Here is a 23,993-nt window from a genome sequence, read left to right as displayed (position 1 = left end):
TGAATATGGGGTCAGTTAACATTAGAGCTCAAAGAAATTAGCTTTGCCTTAGTCTCACACTCCACTGATAACTTAGTTGTTTGAGCAGTCTGTCTTTCTGTCCACTAGAAATCTCAATTCTAGATAGTTAGGAATCACCTGTAAGTCATTCCACAATCCTCAGCAGGCATAATTTGGATAAATATAAGTCCTAAGTACATCTCAATCATCATCCACTGATTTTAACAGAAAACACAGAGAGCTTTTAAAAGTGTTTATTAAATACATCCTTTTCTATTTTTAAATAAACATTTGACATTAAAAAATTATATAAAATATTTGCTTGTAATATATATATATATATATATATATATTAAAAAGAACACAGTTTGAACCAGAATTGTAACTCTCTTAAAAAGCATCTTTAAAAAAGACACGGAAATGTGGTTCTTAGGATCTGACTTAAGCAAGTAAGTGCTTAAGATGGAGCAATTCAACTGCTGCATCCAAGCACAATGATAAACCTGGCCCAAAGGTGAGAGAAAGGGGGACTGATCTTCCTCAGAAACAAGCCAGAGTTAATCCTGTCCTATGGCTCATTGACCTATACAAAGCCCCTGCTAATGCTTAAACCTCAAAACCCCGTAAGCCCTGTGCAATACAATAAAAGGGAGCTTGCCAGCCTTTTGCAATGTAATTCTCTATGAGTTTAAGCAGCAAAACAGTCTGGGGAAAGAAAAAAAAAACAGCAATCGATGTTTCATCAAGCCCCCTTCTTACAACAACTTCTTTCAACAGACAGGATCGACTACTTGGGTAGAGATTAGTGGATTAGCTAAACCAACATTTGATTAGCTACACCAATTCCTTAAACTGAGGGCCACATACCCCATGGCTCAGGATATTGCACCCACACTATATGGCAGAAAATCATTCACTGGCACACTGAAGAGGACAGCTATGGAAACTGAGGCCTGCTCACATTAATAAAGCAATTTATGATGCATGGTTTAGCAATCATTCCTCCCAGAGCCTGATTTGTTACATCCACATCCTCCCGTTTAAAAAGAAAAAAAAAGGTTCTCAAAATTGATCTGGTTCATTAACTTTCAAAGAGCAAAGGCAGCAGCATCACCCAGAGACCAGCTCAGAACCATCACCTGCCTTGCTGAAACAGGGAAGGGCAAAATGTCAGGTACAGAAAAAAGAAAAGCAGATGGGTTGAAATGAAGCATGAGGCCAGAATGACTATCTGGATCCTCAACCAGACACATTCCTTGGACAGCTGGAATGTTCTCAAAAATGAACAGAAAAAAGAATTAAGTATAAAAAGTGCAATGCTTTGCTTCACTTCAAATATGGCTGTAGAGGCAGCCCCCATTTGCTTGTTATAGCTCAACTCTCCACTACAACATGGAAAAAGAATGAGGTGGTCTACATCCTGGGCAAAATCTTATCTCTGAGCTCCTGGTTCTAAAGCTTTTAAGAGGCAGAGCTACTTACTTCAAGACAAACACAAGGCTCCCAACCTCATGATTTTCTTGCCCTATTAAAGAAAATGTCTAGCCTTTGCAGGGTACAGACAATGGATAGGAAACCATGCTGCCTCCTTTAAAGACTAGGGAAACATTTACAAGAAGGAATTTGACTTTGTTTCTGCAGCCAAGTTCTAAAACTGAGGAATACAGCCTGGCAAAATACCTGCAGGAAAGAATCAGCAAGCACAGGAGGGGTTACAGACCCTCAGCCTTACTCCATGCCTTCCATGCAAGCACTCTCTTACTTTGCATTTGCTTGGCAAAATAATACGGGGACACAAACCTATTGAAGTAAAAAGTAGGTTTGAAAAATTAAGAATTGCAAGGAAGGGGTATATTGACACCTTGTCCTGATGGAAGAAAACAAAGACCTATGCCCCAAAGGCACATGACTTCAGCAGTTCTAAGAGCATGCCCATACTTGGACTTCTGCATGGCCACACGTTTGTTCTGCTGCAGACTTTCTTTGTGGTGGTGGTGAGGTCTAGAAGATAAAAAAAATCTAAACCGCAGCTCAGCACAGCAGCATTTCAAACATGGTTCTAGTTACTGTACACTTGAAACCACTGAAGGGGAAAAATGGATCCTGGGCATCTCTTATCAGTGTCCCAGTTTACAAGGTAAGTCTTCCGTAATATTTCTTGTAATGTCAGAGGAAACAAGGGGAATACAGCTAATTCTCAATATGACTTGAGTCATGTTTCAGTGGTACATCAGCTGATCGGTTGTACCAGTGATACAATGCAAGGTTCAAAAAGATAAATACTCCATTGCTAAATTCTGCTTAGAAAAGGCCAGCTGATTCTTTCTACAGCTTCTAATTGGAAGGTTGTTAAGAAACCCCACAAGCCAGCCATGACAATGCTCCTTCATTTTCTTTATACCAATCCAGCCATTGGCATTCAGAAGCACACTCATCTCTGAACAGGAAGCCTCCATTTATCATTGGCTAAAAACAGATGAATGCATAGAGAAAAGCCACAGCTCCACTTTAAAGCCATCCCAGCCAGTACCCAGCACATTATCTTGTGTAGTACGAAGAAGTACTTTTCCTTGGTCCATGCTAAAAATCTAAGAAAAATCCATTTTATTACTAAGTTAAAATTTAAGGTTAAAAACAGCTCCCATTTTGTATGATAGTGTTAAAAATGGATCCTGGGAATAAAACTATAAGCTCCTGGAAAAGTAGATAGCAACTTTCTCTGAGCAATTATGTAGAGTGCTAACTGGATGGGTTGTGCATAGAGATGTACTATATGACCTACAAAGCTTAAGAGATGGACAAAGTGCCTGAAGAAATTAATAGCTGGCATGAGGCTGAGGTCCTGAAGTCTTCTGCAGTTCAAGGGGTTGGAAGCTCTAAAAGAATTAAGCAGGCAATTTTCATTCATGCCTAGCATGGCTGTTCAAACTGCAGAATCCACCTCTAATAGAATGGAAGATGATGTCATCCGTTCCCTTTTCAGAATGGAATAGGTACAGTAGTTCTTAGTACTGTAGACCATCTCCATCACATAAGGGATTTTGCAGTCCAAGTGACCATCTTCCTTTTCTCAAGCTCCAGTCTGTTGGCTGAGTGGCAGAAAAAAGGCAACTTCTATAATGAATGCCAGCCTTGGCTACCAGAAATAAATAAGTGTCCATTTCCTGATAAATTCCTTCCCATTAAAAAAAGAAAGTATAAAAAATACTCTTCATGGGAAAGTACTGCCATGGCTTCAGTTCCAGAGTTCCCTCTGTTGCAATTTCTCCCAATAATGGCAAGAGAACTGTACTTTAAAAGTGGGGCTTTTGGTCCAAAACCCCAGGCAGTTTCTCATCTTAGAGGGAATGGTGCAACTGGAAATAAGAAGACACAAAGAATCATCAGGAAAATGCAGTGTTTAATTCAAACAATGTCAATGAATTAAGAGGTAAAGCACAGGCCATTATTTTATTACAAACTAAACGACTTAGCAACTTTTACTCAGGCATATGAAAGAGGTCCAACTTCAGTTCTCACAGGTGACCCTTGACTTCACAGAAAATGCAGTCACATAAGAATGTAGTTTTTTTTTCCAGACTAAGAATGGACTGTAACTTGATGCCTGTCTGCTGCTACCCTAAGGACATAGCTACATTCCATAGCACCTACTCATAGTTACAGGAAACATTTCTCTACGTAGAAAGGAGGTAGCAGGTTGCATGTGCCCATCGGCATCCAGCTGATCATGAAGAATAATATCTGATCCTTGGGCCCCGCTAAGATCTGACTAATCTAGCATCCTGTTTCCAGCAAGGCACCAAGATGTATCTAAAATTCTGGACAAGATCGTTGGTATTTCAGGTTGTTATTAAGGAGTAAGGTTACTATGGTAACAAATCACTCTGGCAGGGTGAACAGGTCAAACTTAAGTATCCTCAGTTTTGGGGGTGAAAAGGCATGACCATATAAGGTAAAGCTCCTGATTTGCCGAGAGGAACTTGCCTGGACTTGTTTTCAGTTTCCTTTCTATCTGCCTCTCCTTCCAGTCCTCTCTGTGTGTGTGTGAATGCATAAGCTTGTAAATACGTTTATGTAAGCAGCTTTCTGTAAATACATTTATTTTTATAGAAGTGCCTGGTGTGTGATTTTTCTGATCTCTCAGGCCAAACGCTTTCCAGCAATCTCTGACAGTATCTAAAATTCTGGACAAGATGACAATGGTATTCTCCTATTTGTCCCTACCATTTAGTATTCATAGGAAAGCTGTATTCAAAACTGTCCACCAAGTTTATGTATACAGTATATATGCTGTAACTGCTATCTTTTCCCCTCTTCCAGCAATTTGTTGCAAGACAGGCTATATAAACACCTCCAAAGACTTTATTTTCCTCTGAGAAACTTAAAAAAAATCCTACCTCATAGTTCCCTTTGAATCTGCAATTCCAAGTGTCCCTCCCCTCCATTCAGTGACCTATAAAAAAGGAATAGAAATCTTAACATCAAGACAAAGAGGAAGAACTGCAATGACTCACTAGTCAATATCTTGTACAACTTTCTATGACTTGGTGTCCTCAATTTGTAGCCCAACAGATTTGGAAGCCACCAGGTTGGCCTATTCACATAGCAGCTCAACAGATTCCATCCCACAGCAGTACATTCAAGACCTTTGTTGTCTTGAGGGGCAGCTCAAAGAGTTTAAACATAAGAGTCTGAAATGTGTAATGAGAGACAGAGAGGATCTAAAAGTCAGGAGTGGTGATCTAAAATAGAAAGAGGCTAAGGGAAGAAAATCTAGTTGTATAGGCAGGTTTCATGATCTTCTAGTTTCTCACCTCTGTTCTTCTGTTCTTTCTACATTATTCCCCATCTGCTGTGTCCGCCTCTTTCCTAGGATCTGTATGGAAGAAAAGAAGAGTTGGGTACTGGAACAGAAAACACGGATTTGAACCAACCAAGAGCGAGCAGAATTACTGGTATCACTGGCACCGAATTTCCAACTAAAAGCTGTGGCTGTCCCAAGAGGAAATACAACCGTAGGAAAACAAACTGAATACTACTCCAAGAAAGTACTTCTACTGTGGTTTGAGTGTTACCACAAGTGTAACAAATGTCTGCATATGGAAGGCATCTATACTATGGGGCACTATTCTTTGAAATTTGTTCAGGGGTGTCACCAGCCATTTTTAATGCTCTTTGAAAGCAGGATTTATCTGAAACCATAGAAGCCTAGCACTGTCTGGGCCTCTTCACAAAGCCCTTCCAAAGTTTGCTACTCAACTGTAATTTTTAAACACATGGAAAATCATCATACCAACTATTAAATCAAGTTTAGTTTTGTTTGACACCCTTGTGCAGTGATGTTCCTTGGCATACCGTTTAAAGATAAGTGCTCCTTTCAGGCCCCCAAGTATCAAGCCCAACATTAGACTCTATGCTCACTGCAGTACCTTCAGGTTTTTCAATATTTCTCTGTCTCTTATTGCACAGAGTGATAAATTATAGCATTAACAAAAAGGTAGCTATTACTACTACAGACAAAACCATCCCTTGAATGTATTTTTGTTCTTTAATTGTGCAAGTTGTTGTGAACCAAGCAGCAACAGACTTCACCCTTAGAACACACTGTGCCAGCCCCACAGATCAAGAGATAGACTTGTTTCCTCTTCCTTCCTATGAAGCAGTTCTTCTAAATAAGGCATGAAGTAAAGATAAATGCAACATGTTTAAACCCAGTGCAGGGCTTGACAGTCTCTAGCATGGTTCATCATGGAAAGATATTTATTTATAATTTTTCTTCAACTCCATAAGACTTTCAAAATGCTTAGTAGCCGTTTCCAACCCTATCCCGATTCTAGGGATCAAAAGTTGAATCACAGGATGCACTTTACTCTTCCAGACAGCATCATCAACTCTCAGCACTATACTTTTATAGCCAAGTACTTCTAAGAAGTTGAGGTGTGGTGCTGGGCAGCATGGGAAGTACTCCATCTTAAGCAATGCTTGTGTCTTGTGGTGTAGGAAACTCTAGGATTTAAGGTGGCCCAGGCAATCCAAGACAGAGTAACCACTCCAAGGCATGCATGAGATGAGATGTGCTCCACAAACCTCAGCTAACTTTTTTTTTTGCATCCCAATGAAAACAAAGATAGAGGGAAGATACCTTACAACAGCAAACAAAATGGAAGATGGGCTGCAGGAAATACTTAATGGAAATGCAGGGAAAGAGTTTTTGCTATTCCACATCTAGCACTGTTGGTCACACCTAGCACTATTGGTTTTCCAGACCTACCTTGAGATGCCAAGTACTGAACCAGCATACAAAGTTTGTATTCTGCCAAGAAGCCACACTTCTCTCTAAATGACAGCTCTACTTTACTATCTTCAGAAAACTCTATGCTCAAATATGCCACCAGGAGAGGAAGAGGAAGGGAATGTAGATGTACATTTGTTAAGGCAGGACTCAACCTTACCCTGGATTTATGCAAGTAGAACAGCAGGCCTCCCAGTGCCAGCAGGATTCCCAGGACACTGGGCATCACCACATATGTCACAGACGTCCCTTGGATATTTCTGGGCTCTGATTTCTTGATGCGCTTCTCTGCGTTCGGAGGAATGAAGTTCAGATCAAAGCTGGGTCCTGGCAGGCTGTCCTCCAAGTCCCTGTCCTTGGCCAGACCCTCTTCTCGTCTCTCTCGCAGCTGGGTGTTTTGCAGTGCTTTGGGGGTTCTATCTCTGCTACTCTGCTTTCCCCAGGAGTAGCTTTCATGGGGTATCTGCTTGGGGGATAAGGAATTCTCTGTGGTGACCATCAGTCCAGAAAGATCTTGTGTTGCAGAGACAGGATCCTTGTGGCCAAGGACATGGGGACTGCCACTGGAGGGCACCCTAGAGCTGTCTACTTGATCCAAACTGGAAGACGATGTCAGAGTTAAGCTGAATGCACTGCTGGCAACAGTGATATCCTGATCAGATGTGAGTCCTGGAGTGGCCTCAGTTTTTTCTTTTATCTCAAACCATTGCTCATTGAGAAAGGATTTGGCTAAGTCAGAGAGAGGGGGATGCTGAGAAGCTAATTCATTGGATCTTTTCTGGCTTTCACCAGTTCTAGAATCCAGGGAGGGAGACCTGGTCTCCATGGATTCCAACTGTTTCTGGATAGAAAGAGAGGGTGATGATGGTGATGGTAACATGACATCAATGCCAGCCCTGAAATCCATGCTTTTGGTGATCTCTTGGTTTTTATGCGTGCTTCTAGGCACCCTGGACCTGGTATTGCTCTCTGACCCACTTTGAATCTGAGTAGCATCAGTAAGCCTTAATAACTGGAGAATGCTGACAGCTGTCTTCCTGCTGTCCAGCTGGTCTGCAATGGGAGAGAAAGACTCAGAAGCTGGAACGAGATATGTCGAGCCTTCTACACTGATCAGGCCTGTAGATGGACACTTGCAATCCAGGGCGGTAACAACACCTGAAAAGATCCAGATAGAGAGAACGGCCATAGAGTAACCAGCTTCTTAAGATGCAAGGAGAATCAAAGGATTGCATTAGGCTCAAATTAGACCCTTCCTTCAAGCTACCATGCCAACACCAGATTTCAGCTCTGGCAGATCATAGCCAAAAGCAACAGAAGAAACTGCAGGTTAAAACTGAAACAAAGCAAGGCAACAGCAGCAGGATCCAGAAAGGACTTTGAGGATGAATAGATTAATGAACAAATTGATGGATGGAGGAAACACTGTAAGATTAGCTGGGGGTAGCAACACCAAGAACAGCCCATGCAACTAATGTTTAGTGAGGAATCATATACAACTGAGACCAAGCACTGGATCAGGATTCAGTTGTCCAGCAAATCAAGGCAAAGGGAATTATAATTTCTACATAGGAGTGGGGATGTGGATATCCATGGCCACAACAGGTGAGCCATATATCACTATAGATGGTGCATGCACAGGCATAAAACAAATTGCCACAAGAACACAGATGGACTCAAGACAGATTTTCAGGTCAGACAGTGACTGCATTCTCCTTAGCAACCACTCAGAAGGCCTGAAGGCTTCATTGTGTAATTGGGTCTCGGAGAAATAAAACCAAAAATGAAGTTTACAAATTAAAAAACCGGAGAAAAGCCCAGCCAGAAAGATTCCATTCACTTAGGCATGAATAATGCTGGGAGTTCAAGAATCTTATATGGACTTTCCAGGTTGAATTTAAAAACTAGAAGGATGTATGTACAAATACCACCTAGATAAGAATGCAATATCTTCTCAACTTATTCCCATCTTTGCAGCTTAGCCCTTGCATCTATTTGAGGTCCACCTCAGGAATATATCTGAAATTCTCTGCCATGACATTAAATAATCCTATTTCTGGTGCTCAGGTACTATTCTAGGATTCTCGCAGCATATCCATCTCTAACCCCAAACAGAAATGCTGCAGTTTTTGAAATTGCAGTTGATGGTGAAGATACTTAGAACGAAAGTAATTTCTGCTAGAAGGGTTCCTTAGTATGCTTTTAGACCAGTGTTTTTCAACCTCAGCAACTTTAAGATGTGTGGACTCCAACTCCCAGAATTCCCCAACCAGCATGACTGGCTGGGGAATTCTGGGAGTTGAAGTCCAAATGTCTTAAAGTTGCTGAGGTTGAGAAACACTGTTTTAGACAGTCTTTATACACATTGTTTGAAGTTTCTCTCAAAACTAACAGAACCCAAATACATGATAGAGGACAAAGGAATACAGAAATATTAAAGTTGATTAACACAGAACAATGGGTAACAGGGAAGGGAAGAACTTCAACTGACATTGTGCTAAAATCCACACCATCGTGCTGCACATTAGGGTCAGGAATCTGCAGCAATATCAGACTTAAACAGAGCCAGTCTACCCTCAATTCAAACTAAAGAGGCCACTGCATTTCCACTAAAATGAGATGCCTGGTGACTTGTAAGGCTTGCATTCCAGCAGACAATAAACAACACTTGCAAGTGTAAACACACAGAGAAGCCTGCTGCACGAACATAAATGCACATATATAAAAGCCACAAAGTGCTTCACCAACTTAAAATCATCTCTCCCCAACTCTGTACCAGACGATAGGCAGGAAATGCAGATCTGAAAAGTCTGGAATTGTTTACCTGGAGAAACAGTCTCTTTTTCCCATGATTCTGAACACTTCTGGAAAACACTGCGGCAATCATGTGTGAAACTTTGCTTCAGCAGAAACTGCTTTGCTTGGTTAAAGTATTTGTGCACCAGCTGCAAAGTCTCCTCTGCAGTCAGGGAGAAGGTCTTGATGCACTTCTTTGAGAGGTAAACAGAAAGTAAGAGGAAAAAAATAAAATTAGCTGCTATCTTTATCTATGACAGCATAAGAAATTATCACCAGCCAATCAACTATAAAAAGCAAATTTCTCTACTTCTATAAGCAAAGCCTGTTCACAACTCTATACTGAAGATCCCAGAAGGAACATCCAACATATCAATGGGATTTAAAAGGTCAGTGGGATAGAGCAACTACTTCCTCAGTCCCTGAGGAATCTTCAGTCCCTAAAGATTAAGTGTAATCAGATACCAATATTTTACACATTCAGTCCACAAAGTTCATCTCCAGACTGACTCTGTAGATCCCATTGGTTAAAACAACTAACCTAATTTTTGGATTTTCCTGCTACTACTTTTTCTCATATTTGGGGACGTTTTGATTGATGAAGCGTTCTGGAGAATTTAGATGATCGCATACTTTTTGAATTATTTCGGTTGGTCCTGAATTATATCGCCCAACAATAGATTTTGAATATTTTGTCCATGGGCTAACATGAAATGATCCCAACAAAAAAGCAGTTTCACCAAAGCTGTTAAACTGGAAGCATTTCCTTCCCGCTGCAAATAACAAGCATTTAGAGGGAGAACCAGGTGGTTGAAGCCCACCCACTGCTTCAAAGTCACCGAACTGGCTCCTTCCCTGCCCTGCATTAGGTACTTTAAATATTATGTTTGTCAAGTCCAAAAATGTGATTAAGGTCGTATCTGCTCAATTCCAACTTCTTCAAAAGGAAGGCACATACAAGGAAAGATACACTAAAGCATTTTTTCAGTTCTCTGCTCAGCATCCTTTAGCTCCAATATTTAGGTGTCAGCTGTCAATTAGCTTCTCTGTCTCATTAAATTTATTAGCGTTATTTTTGAGGTTTGTAAGACTGATCCGTAAAAATTACCTTATTTTTATCACTGTGAGGTTTAATGCATTTTCCAAGCTCCATGTGTAAATCCTTTATCAGTCTGAGTTTCAGATAGTTGGGAGTGTTTTCCTTGAATTCAATGTTTTCAATGATATCTTTCAGGGGAAAATAGGCTGCTTTAAGAAAGCATTCAGTATTATCCTAGAAGGTAATAAATATAGGTGTCAGCAATGGAAATATTCAGTTTTGAACATTAGCACTGTTCAGTTGAAGCACTATTTCTTCTTGTTGCCATTACCTGTCCTTTCCAGAAAAGGACAAGGGTAAACAAGAACAGTAGCCTCTTCTTTCAAATAATAGTACACAATGGGTCCAAAGAGACAGGTCAATCAAATGAGCAACAACAGCATCAAGGGCTTATTAACTCCTCTTGGGGCATTTTGTCTAGGAGCTCGCCATGGACCAGACAAAAAACTAAGGGCTAATGACCTCCTTACAGAAATTAGGACTACCCAGAAGACACAACCTGGCTGCTGAAGCAGATTCTAATGGCATACCAATGAACTCAGGCAAGATTTAGTTCACAAGTTCCTAAAAACAGTATCTTTCAACTAACAGTTAAAAGTTTTCTCAGAAAATTCTTGAATGCTAACTAAATAGAAAGTTAACCTTTCTTGGTAAACTGTGGGGAGGAAATAAACACAAGTCCAGTGATTTTGAGCAAACCATGGCTTCAAAACCAACTGGAACTCTCAAGTTTTAACATGACAGAAAAATCTGGTTTGGAATCTCCTAGGAGATTCCTAGAAGCTCTTACATAAACCCTAATTGGCAACAGTGACAAACTGAATACAGAACAAGCCTCTGCAACTTACCAGTTTACTTTCATCCACATATTCAAAAGACTGCACACAGGAAGTTTTCATCTGGCTATCAATCTGTAATGACAAAATACAGGGTAAAGGTCTGATAATCTTACTCGGTTTTAGCTGCATTTAGAAATCTATACTATATGAATCCAAAGGATGCTCCAAGGAAGCCAAGGTATCGAGGGCAAATGTAAACATTAGTGACAGCATAACAAGGTTAGAGACCTGAATTGCTTGCATAAACCTAAAACCTGTTTACTGTGTTGCAAGAAAAGTTAAATATAAATGTTCAAGACAGATGAACCAGGGAATGGTTCAGAGCTAGCAACAGCAATTGACCAGAGTTGGGACTGTCAAAAAGGCACATCCACTGGGAATAACTGCTCCACTATCTGGACACAAAACAGCCTCTAGCAAGGTCACAGAGCAATTCAGGCAAAGGCAAGCAGGAAATCAATGAGGACAAAGGTTTGGTTCACTATCCTAACAGTGACAGGCAGCCTAAAAGCATCACTTTTGCTTTCGATTTTACCATTTTCAACATGATTCTGTTCCCACTTGGCCCAAGGGTGGGGGATTTTGGATCCTGCCAAAAGACACAAATGGCTCCTAAGCCAGCATAGCAACAACAACACACCAACCAATTAACCAGATTAAATCTTGGCAGTTGGAACAACTGTTTGAACTGCTTTCTGGATACTCTGCTAGAAGATTCTTCAACATCATCAGGAAAAAACGTTATACAATTTCCACTACTCTGGGAATCACACCGCCCATTTCACAGCTGCTCTCTTCCCTGAGAACATCCGAATATGAATTTACAATTTGCACTACTTCCTATCAAGTATTTGTGGCTGTGATTTCATTCCAGTTATAACAAGGAAAATCACACTAGAATGAAAAAGCAGTTTTACAAATTCAAGTGTCTCTGCAAGTATAGTTCAGCTTTTAAAACAGCCACTGAAATAGATGATGCAATGTGCTTTCTGAATGAACATCCTTAAAATGTATGACAAGCAGCATGAAAATTGCTAGTACAGTTAATCTTGCAACTATTACTTCGCACATGTTTTAAAGGCATTCTGCTCAGGAATTCAAGGAGTTTTAAAGATACATTGTGACAATCCATTCCTTTTCCTAGATGTAAGTGGCATGAAAATCCCATTTTATGTTCCAAGATCTATATTCTCTTTGGGAGTAGGGAAGGGAGATTTTTGTTAACAGTAATAGGCCACACACTGGATATAAATAGTGCCAAATGTGCACACAATACTTCCACACTAGTTTAAACCTGGAATCATTAAATGTTTGGCTCTTAGTAAAGATATCCAACTAATCCTAAAATTTAGTCACGGCTGCAAAATTAATCGCCAGGACATTTTATTCGAACAACAAGCTCCATTAAGGTGTGGCAGTGTAATATTTGAGAAACAGTATTAGTTACAAATGACTCATTCTGCTTGGCTTAGAAAAGATAGTGAAAAGTGCACTTTTAATAAACCAATTGAACAATGTATTATTCCTTTCAAGCAGGAGATTTAAAATAAAAAATTAGTTAATGTTAAAACTGTATACACTATCTCCACCAATTATATTAGCTAGCTGTTATTAAAATTAAGGCTCACTCTGAACAATGCCTATTATTTGTTTGCAGGCTTTGCAGGCTGCTCCAATCTGCTGACAAGGAGTGATAGACAGCTTCCCAATGTATAACTGGGATTAAAAAATACAATCTAGTACAACAGTGACTAGAAATATGCCTATGGAGCCAGAAATTGTGACTAAAAACATTAACAGCAGTAGAAACTCACTCTCCCAACCAAGAGGCCATTACAACAACCCAGTCTCCCTGGCTTGATGGAACAACCTTGTTTTCATCAGCTTTCTAAAATTCGGAAGGGAAGGGGCTGATCACATCTCAAAGCGTTATTCCAGAGAAGGACAGCAACTGACAAAGTACATTTGCATGGCCCCAAAGGATGACAGTCTCTAATTGAAGGGACATGTCACAAGTCCACCCTGCTAGATCTTATTGAGTAGGCAGATGTTATAAGGCAGGGGTTCCTAAACATTTGGCCATCACACCTCCCTTTAGTGTAACCTTAACGTGCACACCTCCCTTAAAAATCCGAACACCAAAATGAACACAAATGAACAATGAAAACCATAGAATGAAACTTTGGGAAAGGTGGATTTATTGCAACAATGTAACTAAAAGATTCTTCACACCTCCTGTGGACTCTGTCTGCACTTCCCCAAGGGAGGTACATCTCACAGTTTGGGAAACCCTATTATAAGGAGAAGGTGCACCCAGAATTAGGCCCCAAACCATGCAGTGCTTTAATGGTGGCAACCAAGGCCTTGAACTACACTCAGAAGCCAACTGGCACTGACTTCTTGGAGTAAAGGTGTTACAGAAGTCCCTCAAGAAGCATCCACCACTACCCAATCCACTACATTCTTGACCAGCTGCAGCTTCCGAATGCTCTTCAAGGGCAGCACTACATATTACGATATTCCAAATGAGAGGTGACTAAGTCATGAGTGACCGTAATGCCTGCCATTGCAGGAAAGGTTGCAACTGACATACTAGATGTAGCTCAGCAAAGGGCCTCTTAGCCACAGCTGCCACCTGCTCTTCAAGCAGAAGCTACGAGTCTAAGAGGACCCCCAAACTAAATCTGCACCGGGGAGTTTAACCCTGTTTGAAGTTAATGATGGAATCCCATTGGAAGTGTCTGCCTTCAAACCCACAGCTATTCTGTCTTACTGGGATTGATCTCAACCAGTTCATCCCTGTTCAGACCTGGATAACCTCCAGATTCCTGGATAAACTTCGCTTATTTGGCCAGTCATCAAGATATGCAGTTGGGCATCATCAGCATATTGGTGAAACCTGACTCCATGCAGCCAGATGACATCACCTAACAGCTTCACGTAGATCTTGAGTAGGAGTAGGAGAGTATCAAGCTCTGGGGAACTTGCCACTTAAGAGGTCTAAGGTTTGATCTCTCACCACCATTATTATTGACCGAAACCATCTCTTTGGGAAGGTGAACCACTGTAATACAGTGCCCCCTACTCCCAATTATTGGGAATTGCTCAGAAGGCTGATCAATGGTATCCAAAGCTGTTGAGAAATCAAGCAGGATAAAGAGGGTTGCATTATTCCTATCCCAGTCCTATCAGGGATAATCAGTGGACACAATCAGTGCTGGCCCTGTGCTGAATCTAGAAACCCTGAAACCAGACTGAAATGGTTCAGATCATCTATTTTTTCCTGGGCTCTATGCAATAATCTGCCCAGTTGGACCTACACATACATGGGGATGGTTGTTATAGACCACTCCTCCCACACTTGGACTGTTTTAGATTCTTCACCACTTGGATTCTTTATTCTTTATTCTTTATTTCTATTTTATTTCTATTTATATTATTTTTTTACTGTATTTTACTTTTTGTATTTATTGTGATGGTTTTAATTGATTGTTGTAAACTGCCCAAAGTCCTCCAACGGGAGGAGATGGGCGGGGATAAATTAGATAGATAAATACAAATAAATAAATAAATTGCAGCCAAACCACTTTCTCCACAACCTTCCTCCAAAAGTGGAATTTGGAGATAGGCTGGTAATTGCTCAGAATATCTGGGTTGAGAAATGTTTCTTGAGGAATGGGCACACCACTGCCTCTTTCAAAAACATGGTAACACTCCCTCTCTGAAGGATACATTTCCCACAACCATAACCCAGCTCTCTGTCACTTCCTGGGAGGCTTTCACCAATCAAGAAGGGCAGGAGTCCAGACTACAAGCAGCTGAGCTAATACTGCAGAGGACCCTGTCTACTTCCTCAGGAGTTACAGGATCAAACTCATCCAAATAACATAGTAGGATGGAGCCTCAGTCATCTCCACTAGAGCTGCCCAGTTGGACCTATACATTATTAAAAGATCAGATGTGACAGAAGCAGACCTCAGTGCCTCAAAATCCTCAAAGGGGACAAAGAATGTATTACAAATGCATCACTCTCCTTGAATATTCCTTGGCAACTAACATATGTGAGAGATAGCAGGTGCTGTAGCACTGTTTAACATATATATTATAGTCAAGATGCTTTCAGCCAGGCAGGAATTTGCTTCTCTAGGGAGAGAACTGAGTACTGGAAGAGGAACGCTAGCAACTCATGTTCATTTTTTTTTTAGGTGGTTTATCCCAAAGTCAAAAGATAAAAACAATTTATTCTTACCAGATGTTAATAGGGACTGCCTGTAATAAATATGGATAATCAAAACATGGAAGCTTTATTTATCTTACAAGGTTAGTGCTTGCTTAGTTTTTGCAGAACCTAGTAGCATATAGTGCATGTTGGCAGATTGCTGGGAAAGCCTTTGGCCCAGGAGAGATCAGAAAAGTCACACACACCAGGCATTTCTATAAAAATAATTTATTTACAGAAAGCAAAACGTATTTAAAAGTCTTGGGCTCTCAGTGAGAGCAGCTTGACTCTCTACATGTCTGCACAGTAAGGAAACAGAAACTAAAACAAGTCTGGGCAGGTTTCTCCCCCCAGGTGCTGCAACCATTAACACGTGAAAAGGAGACAATTGAATTCAACCTTTTCACCCGGCCAAAATGATTGGGGTTAGATAGTAACCCCAATCTGTAGTAGAAAACAATATATTAACAGTGCACACATATTAAGACAGAAGATCAGTCTCACTAATGTTGTGGACTGCTTTCTTTGGGTGAAAGTCTGGCTTGCTTTCACTGGCAAGAACTGCCCTCCGTAACTTGGGTGCTCTCTGGGTGTATTGACTAGAGGTGTGAATGCCCAGAATTCTCCAAATAACATGGCCATAATAGCTGAGAATTGTGGGAGAGCTAGGGAAGTCTACACTAGATTTTCAATGCTAGTCAAGGAATGGTGTAGAATAGAGAGGGTTCAGGATGGCAAAGAGACTTTAATAAGATCACGGGACCAACTCAAATGTTTGTCATCCACATAGAGCAGCATTCTCCAACCTTGGCAACTTTAAGATAGGTGGACTTCAACTCCCAGAATTCACCAGCCAGCTAGAGGATAAAAATATGAGTCAACTGTATGCTCACCCCAGAGATGCAGAAGTGGGGAAGGTAGAAAACAACACAGGAGAAATGTTTTCAGCAGGGTCCCTACAACAATGCCATGTACAGCTTCATCTCCTGGTCACTGAGAGAGTTTTATCTTCACATTTTTGTTAGCTAAATAATTGTTGTGACAGTCTTTCCTCCCCTCAAACTGAATCAGAATTCCATAAAGCCTCTGGGAATTTTGTTGGCAAGGTAAGAATCAAGATCTTTGGGAGTTAGTTATGAAAACAATTCTTGCAGTAGAGATTCCCCAGTGTTCATTAATGGTCTACGTAAGGTCCAGATTCCACATTTTGCAGCTCTAGATCACCCTGACCATTACCTTGTCAGTTATGTTAGCTTTAGAAAATCCAGCCTGCGACAAGAATGTATTCAGCCTCTGGGTCATTCCTCCAACTGAATTTTTAAAAAGCATAAATAAAGTTTCATGCTTTTCAAAACCTTAGTTGGAGGAATAACCCAGAGTGATGAACAGGGGAAGAAATAGAAGCAAAATATGCACAAAGGGCTTGCCCTAATCTCAGTTCGTTCCAAGCTGTGCTCAGCTTATCTACGCTTTTAACAGCATACTCAAAAGTGTATTAAGTCTCCATCACAAGTCTGAGGAGTTGTAATTCAGATAAATGGAGCCACTAATCCTCCTCTATTTTTCTACTGGCGCTGCGGGTTAAACCGCTGAGCTGCTGAGCTTGCTGATCGGAAGGTTCAAATCCGCGTGACGGGGTGAGCTCCCGTTGCTAGTCCCAGCTCCTGTCAACCTAGCAGTTCGAAAACATGCAAATGTGAGTAGATTAATAGGTACCGCTTCGGCGGGCAGGTAACAGTGTTCCATTTAGTCATGCTGGCCACATGACCACGGAAGGGTCTATGGACAAACGCCGGCTCTTTGGCTTGAAACGGAGATGAGCACCGCCCCCTAGAGTTGGACACGACTGGACTTAATGTCAAGGGAAACCTTTACCTTTACCTACCCCTTTCCTGCTGTCCCCTTCTCTCGTGCTCTTTCAGGGAAGAATGGCATGTCAATGAAAAGATAGCAAGTGCACTAAACTTCAATGCTGCAGACACCCAATTGATTTGACTGTCCTGAGGGGGCTTTTAGACAGCAGGAAGCTTGCTTTCAGAGGACCAAAAACAGTAGGACACTGTTGCTCAACCGTGACAATTTTAAGATGTGTGGATTTCATCTCCCAGAATTTCCTAGCCAGCCACGGTGGCGGGAATTCTGGGAGATGAAGTCCACATCTTAAAGTTGCCAAGGATGAGCAACACTGCACTAGAAGCTTCATGCAGCCTGCATTACAACAGAATATATTCGGCGATTTCATTTTCTGCCAGCACAGAAGAGGTAATGAGTAATGCTAATAAAATGACAGAAAATGCCAAAATAAATTAAATGAAAGTAAAACAAGCTTCCCAATAACTGGCTTTAGTGTCCCATGTAGGTAGCAGTGCCCAGCTGATCTTGGAGTTAGTTATTATTTGGATAGGTGATCATCGGAAAATACCATCTTGGTATTTTCATGCTCATCTTACTCATTTTGGAAACTTCACCTTTCTTTTTCATAGATCTTCATCCCATCTATAATTTGCCAAAGAGATCTCGAGCAAATATCTCAAAGATCTTGGGTGTTTTATTGTGCATGAATTTAAGACTCTAATATAACCAGTTCTTTGGACAAAATTCTAAGTTACTGTTATTATATGCAAAATCCCTGTTGTTTTTTCCTGGCTTGCATATTCATTCTTCTGATGCTCTTGTAGTCAAAGAAACCAAGCTACAAATTAGGAAGACCCCAGCCAACCTCTGCAGGAATCTCTAGCAAGTTGCTCTCAAAGTCTACACTGGCACTAGGGAAATAATGCAAAACTACTTTATAGGTTTATTGTGTTGAGATTGGTGAAACATCTGAAAATATGAGACAAGGGCCATGTGTCATTTCACAGTCTGCAACACTGAGGAGGCTTTCAGTCTGGCACTGCTTTCTTGCTGCCCAGTACCACATGCAAAAGGATCAGTTTCTCCTGAACCTAATACTAGGGGGACCAGAAACAATGTAAAATATTGGAAATTAGGCACTAGGACATTAATTAATACAGCCCAGCCTGACTGTACTGTTAAGCTGGAAGTCTACTACCAAGCTACCATCAGGACAAGCACCCAGTCCATATAATGTTACTTCTCAACACCAAATTTTTAACACACTGTTCTTACTACACAATTTGTAAAGAAACTCACCAGATCAGTCAGGTTCTTAAGGTGGGATGACAAGATGAGCCGGTGGCAACCAAAACCATTCTGCCTAGTTTCATGGATACAGCAGGCTACGAGAAGGAACAAGGCTAACTGCATACGTGCAACCATGTTTTCCTGGGCTGTGGATGAAAAAGGAGTGTCATATTAGTGTCTTGCATTTTCTGCTCCTATAGATAGGACTGTCCTTAGCAAGCTTCTAAATTTCATTGTTTTTTTCTTTCTAATGTAAATCAACATTATACTTCAAAAATACGTTCCAAACTCATCCATGTCTGGCTAATGTGGTATTGTGCTTTCCCTCACCCTCTTTTTAAAACAAGTAGCCATAGAATTTACTCAGCTTATTTAGAGGACTCCTCACTTGCTTCTCCCCTGCAGTGGTTTGCCACATATCCTCCTTCCAAACCACAAATGCTGGGAAATCATTCTCTTCTCCCACTGCCCTTGCAACAACATCTTACTAGCAAAGATTGTAGTACTGAGATGTCTCAGAATTATCATCCATTACTGAACAGACATTTAGGAAAGATGAATGTAGCTTTTAAAAGTAATAATAATAATAATAGTCAGTGCTGAAATATTGCAGTGATATTTTCTTCTACTCTTTGTACTTTCCCACCCGGCCTTTGCTTCAGACCAATTTGTGCCGGAACGGACCATATCAAATTACCACATATTGGGCATGCCTCCAACAATAACTCTTTTGCATCCTGTTGGCATCCATGACTGCAAAAATCTCTGGACTAGTACCTATTTATGAAGTCTGCCAGATTTATTCAGCAAAGCGTAGCAGCACTGCTGCAAAGCTGTGAATTTCCCAAGAGTGTTTTAAAGGCTGCACGTGATGGAACAATTGGGAACCCTTTTCAGAACCTGCTGAACTCTGGTTTGCAAGCATTCCTTTCTCTCTTCTTCTCCCTCCACCTCTGTATTCTTATTAGGAAAAGAAGAGGTCAGACAAGTAGCCAAGCTGGGAATTTCCCATTACAGCTCAGATGTTCTGCACATTCCCTGCTGTTCTGTGACAAAACTGGTTTTTCCCTTCCTTGTGCAGATGAAAACACTTGCTCCTACATAAGGCTCTGCCAGTGAAGTACTGTAACTCTCAGCTTTATTGATCCTAAGCTCAGTTTTTAAATGTCTATTGCAGTCCTGTTCTCTGCCACATTTATTTGGAAAATACATAGGTAGTGGTGAAAGTGCTGGCCTAGAAACCAGGAGACTGAGTCCTAGGCCCGACTTAGGCCTGAAAGCCGGCTGGGCGACCTTGGGCCGGCCAGTCTCTCTCAGCCCAACCCACCTCACAGGGTGGTTGTTGTGGGGAAAACAGACGAGGAAGGAGTATTAGGTATGTTCCTCGCCTTGAGCTATACATAAAAAAGCGGGATAAAAATATAATTGCTAATAATGAAGGTTGTAAGCAACTTACAGAAATATTGTAAAATAATAATAAAATATTTAAATGCAATATGTAAAACACTAAGAACTAAAACAAATCCTTGACAATAAACTATTCATATATTACAAGCAAATAAGTATGTTTTAGCCCAGCCATAGAAAAGGCAGAATTAACCCCTTATGTCACAAATATTCAGGGTAGCATCTACAAATCGGTTCCCTTTCTTTCCTCCACATTCTTTCCTCTCCCCTAACTTCCATTTTCCAAGGACATTGCTCAAGTCCCACAGATCAATTTGGAATTTCCCTTTCAGTATCTTCTGAAATGGCTGTTGTTTCAAAACAGGCTGTAGATACTAAAAATGGGTATTTATCTTTTGTTGCTTCCACAAGGCATTATGTTCCAAAATTCCTGGCTATGAAAAACCCCTGAAGTTATAGTCTTAGCAGGATGTGAAATGGTTCCAGATAGAGGGTGAAACTACAGTACAGCAGCCTGGAAAAAAAAAGCTAAGAATTAAAAGTTAGGAGACCACCAACGGACAAGTCAGCTCCTGGAACTTACTTGCAAAAGCTGGATCTACTAACCGCAGCTTTGTCCCACAGGAGCCAGTCTAGATGTTGAGACTAAGCTCTATAGGCCCCCACTCAGCCCCCCTGCAATCTAAGGCAATGGAAGCAGTGATCTGAGATAGCCACCATCATCCGCAGGAACTTCACTGGGACTAAATGACTGGGAATCCTCTACAGGACAGTCAAGCCATTTTTAAATCTTCTCAAATGCTGTAACGAATAGGTCACAGCTATGGACATAAAAAAAAAAACCTGCTTGACTATTCTGCAGAGGGCTTCCAATCTATACATCCTAACTATAAATACTAAGGATAACAGGAAAAAGCTCCAGAACAAAAGTTATTCTATTTCTCACAGATCAAGGGCAGTTGTTTGGGCTTTCCATATCTGGACAGCAAAAATCTGGGCAACCAGTATATGGCAGCAAAGACTTGGAGGGGGTGTGTGCTTTTTTAATTGCTGCCACATAGTGTTCATATCAATTTTTAAGGCCTGATATGGTAACTACTCTTAGATCACTAAAAGTATTTATTTGCCTGGCAAAAGACCTTTCTATCATGCTTCATATTAACTTTCAAGTTTGGGCAATTGCTATGGGAAAGCATTCCATGCTTAAGTGCAACCTCAGCTGCCTATTTAACTTGGTCCCTCCAAATATACTGGAGCACCACTCCTATCATCCCAATGTTAGGCTGAGACTGAGAAGGCTCAATTACATCTTCCAGCTGTTCCCTCTTGTTCATCTTTCACATTCTTCACTTTTGGTTCCTGTGCACAGCTCTTTTCACTGGGCTTGTGCCACTGCATGCTCCTTCACCTTGTCCTTGGCACCTTGCTGTCCACAAGCAACACCCTATTTCTCCAGTAATAATAGAGGGCTTATTTTGTGCCATGGCATTCAGAAGGTATTGTCCTACAACCTTGGGGAATTCTCCAAAAGGCATCCAATTGTTTATTCACTGAGCTCAGCAGAACAGCCCAAAGTGAAGGAGGAGAGGAGAGGAAAAAACGAGGAAAAGACTTCAAATAATGCTTCGTTTACTGAAATATGCCCAATTAGAAAGTACTGGGAGGCCTTTAATACTGTAGGTACAGCTTGAAAACTAAATAGGTTTATAGTGTCTTAACATGAAAAAGAACTCTCCCAAGGCTTTTTATTTAGCTTAACTGCCTGCAAAAAGAACTGGCTTGGTCTAGTGGTTAAGGCACCAAGATAGACACCAGGAGACTGAGTTCTAGTTCTGCCTTAGGTACAAAAGTTTGGGGGTGACTTTGGGCCAATCACACTTTCTCAGCCCTAGGAAGGCGGCAATGGCAAACCACTTCTGAAAATCATGCCCAGAAAACTGGGGACTTGTTCAAACCTGACTCCAAGGCCCAATACATATAACTACTTGCAAAGAACTATGGAGATTTGCATAGGATAATTGGGAGCAAAGGCCAAGGAGCACTATTTAACTAGGAAATATTAAAACTGCATCACTAAATCATATTTTGCTTGTTACAGAGCATGTTGGTGAATGTAGCCAATTCTGGTTAAGCCATAAACCAGAACAGTTGCATTCACACAACTTATTAAACCAAAACTAAAGTACTTAGGTATTATATGTAAGTCAGGCCTAAGAATTTCACTTCCCATACTAGAAGTATTGGTGCTTTGTTTTACCCAACACACCTAAGGATGCACAAAACCATTAAGCATGTGTTCTTAGAACTTATAACCCACCACACACTATTGGCTTACTGTGATGGTACCCATTCAGAATGATTGTTTTGCTAGGGGCTTGGCCACTGTGTATTGTTAACCATGATTTCTGTTTCAACATGCTGTGCTTAAAGGTACTCCCTTTTATTTTTGGCTCAGAGCAAAGACCTAGTCAAAAACAGGTTCAAATTAAGCTCTGAGGAATCAGAAAGAGCTCACTAAGGCTACACAGGAAGAAAAGGTTCAAGGTTTTAAACCACTAGATGGTTTTTCTACTTGAGTACAGCGGAAGAGTCCTGTGGTGCTCTAAAATTTCCATATCAGGAGAAAACCTTTACCCAACATTTGACAGGTCTCTTATCTGAGACTATGCAAACAGCTCCACTCTGCAGCCAATATTTTCACTAATACTGCTCTACAGTTTTAGTTGGCTACATGCTGGTAGCACTAATAAACCAACTTAAGTGTATTGCAGTGCAGCTGATTTCAAAAGAAAATAGCAACTTATTCAGGACCACAATGCATGTTTATTCGAAAATGTCCTTTGGGCCTTAGTTCCAAGCAAACATTGGCCAGCTGGAGCAGCAGCTCCTCAAGACGAGGTTCAACTTTTTTTTTAAAGCGGTAGATTTTTCTGACCAGCTTTGTGCAACTTGACAGGAGAGGGTGTGAAAGATGAGGGTGCTCACAGAGGAGAGAACGGGGGGCGGGGGAGCATGGGGCCAGCTACAAACAAAGGTTAACATGCCCTGAAGGAGGAGGAAGCCAGGGGGCAATGAGGCAGTCCTGCATAGCCCGACTCAATCGTGGGGCGATAGGCCACTGTCAGCACGATTTAATCTTCACCCGAATAAGTTAAAGCCCAGCGTTTAGTAGAAAGCCTACATTTGCCGCGGCGATTCGTTTTTCATATTTACTCAGCAGTAAGTCCTAATCGGAACGCTCTGCAGAGATTCCAGGGTCTCCGCAGCCGCCCAAGACACAATGAGCTAACTGTCAGAGCAACTGGGCCAAAGCGTACGCGCCTGCTACAAAAGAGTTGGGTGCTTTGCGCAACTGCTTGAAGCAACTACTATTCTGCTGCTCTACCGGCCCGGGAAGAAAAAAGGATTTGGCGGCCAGCCCCGGTCCCCTTTACAACGCCGCCCCGAAGGGTCCTACCTTCGCCGGGCGCGCGCCTACTACTCCGGGACTGCGCTGTCAAAGACTCCGTTGGGCTCCAAGTGCCGCTTCGCGAGGGCCGGACGGCGCGCCTTTTTCTTGCAATTAGTCCTGCTCCTGTTTGTAGGCGGCCGGCAAGAAGGGCTGGCACTTCCACTTCGTAACAACAATCCCCAGGAAAGACTGCCTCCCAACTGCTGGCTGCCTGGGGCTCGTGCTTATAAAGAGCTCCGCCGAACATGTGGCTTACGGGAAAGCACCTTGGATCGGCGCCAGGTGGTGCGCGTTCGTTCCCCCGCTCCCGGTCTCGCCCCACTTTTTTCTGTGGGCTGCTGGCTGTTCTGCCTTTCCAAGCCTGAGGCGTCAAAACGGGAGACTCTCGGGGACAGCTCTGCTCGATCCTCGCCGCCCTTCCTTGCACGGGGGATCTGTTGATCGTGCACGGCAGTACACCTGACAGCGCCTTTGTCGCCCTCGACCTGACCATCGCGAATCTGGAGACCCTTGGGGACAAGGGCCGAATAACCACGTTTATTGCAGTCACTGAGAAACCCCGCCACGCAGCCGTTGGACCACATTGCTGCGCTCAGGTCTATCAGCGCGATCCAGTGACTGAGTTCAGAGAACCTTCTAAACCATCCTGGTTTAGAATAAGCCACAGTTGGCTGCTTTTACAAGACACTTAATCATAAAACAATGGTCATAAATCACAGTGGCTGGATTCACACAACATATTGAGC

At 41.7% G+C, this 23,993-nt stretch overlaps 1 protein-coding gene across 1 annotated transcript; it reads right to left on the bottom strand.

The window, feature by feature from the left end:
• Nucleotides 1–238: 238 nt before the first annotated feature.
• Nucleotides 239–23,431, bottom strand: CSF1 (colony stimulating factor 1). Its single transcript, XM_063297728.1, has 9 exons — nucleotides 23,254–23,431; nucleotides 18,399–18,535; nucleotides 11,036–11,098; nucleotides 10,197–10,361; nucleotides 9,117–9,282; nucleotides 6,453–7,450; nucleotides 4,815–4,876; nucleotides 4,398–4,453; nucleotides 239–3,356 (listed from the first exon to the last, which is right to left on the bottom strand). Exons 2-8 carry the CDS (start codon nucleotides 18,522–18,524, stop codon nucleotides 4,399–4,401), a joined length of 1,635 nt encoding a protein of 544 aa, XP_063153798.1. The 5' UTR covers nucleotides 18,525–18,535; nucleotides 23,254–23,431; the 3' UTR covers nucleotides 239–3,356; nucleotide 4,398.
• Between the last annotated feature and the right edge of the window lie 562 nt (nucleotides 23,432–23,993).

The sequence above is a fragment of the Candoia aspera genome, chromosome 3 (genome assembly GCF_035149785.1).
Source record: "Candoia aspera isolate rCanAsp1 chromosome 3, rCanAsp1.hap2, whole genome shotgun sequence".
NCBI lineage: Eukaryota > Metazoa > Chordata > Lepidosauria > Squamata > Boidae > Candoia > Candoia aspera.
The sequence above is the reverse complement of the archived record's forward strand: the minus strand, read 5'-3'. Positions and strand labels throughout refer to the sequence as shown.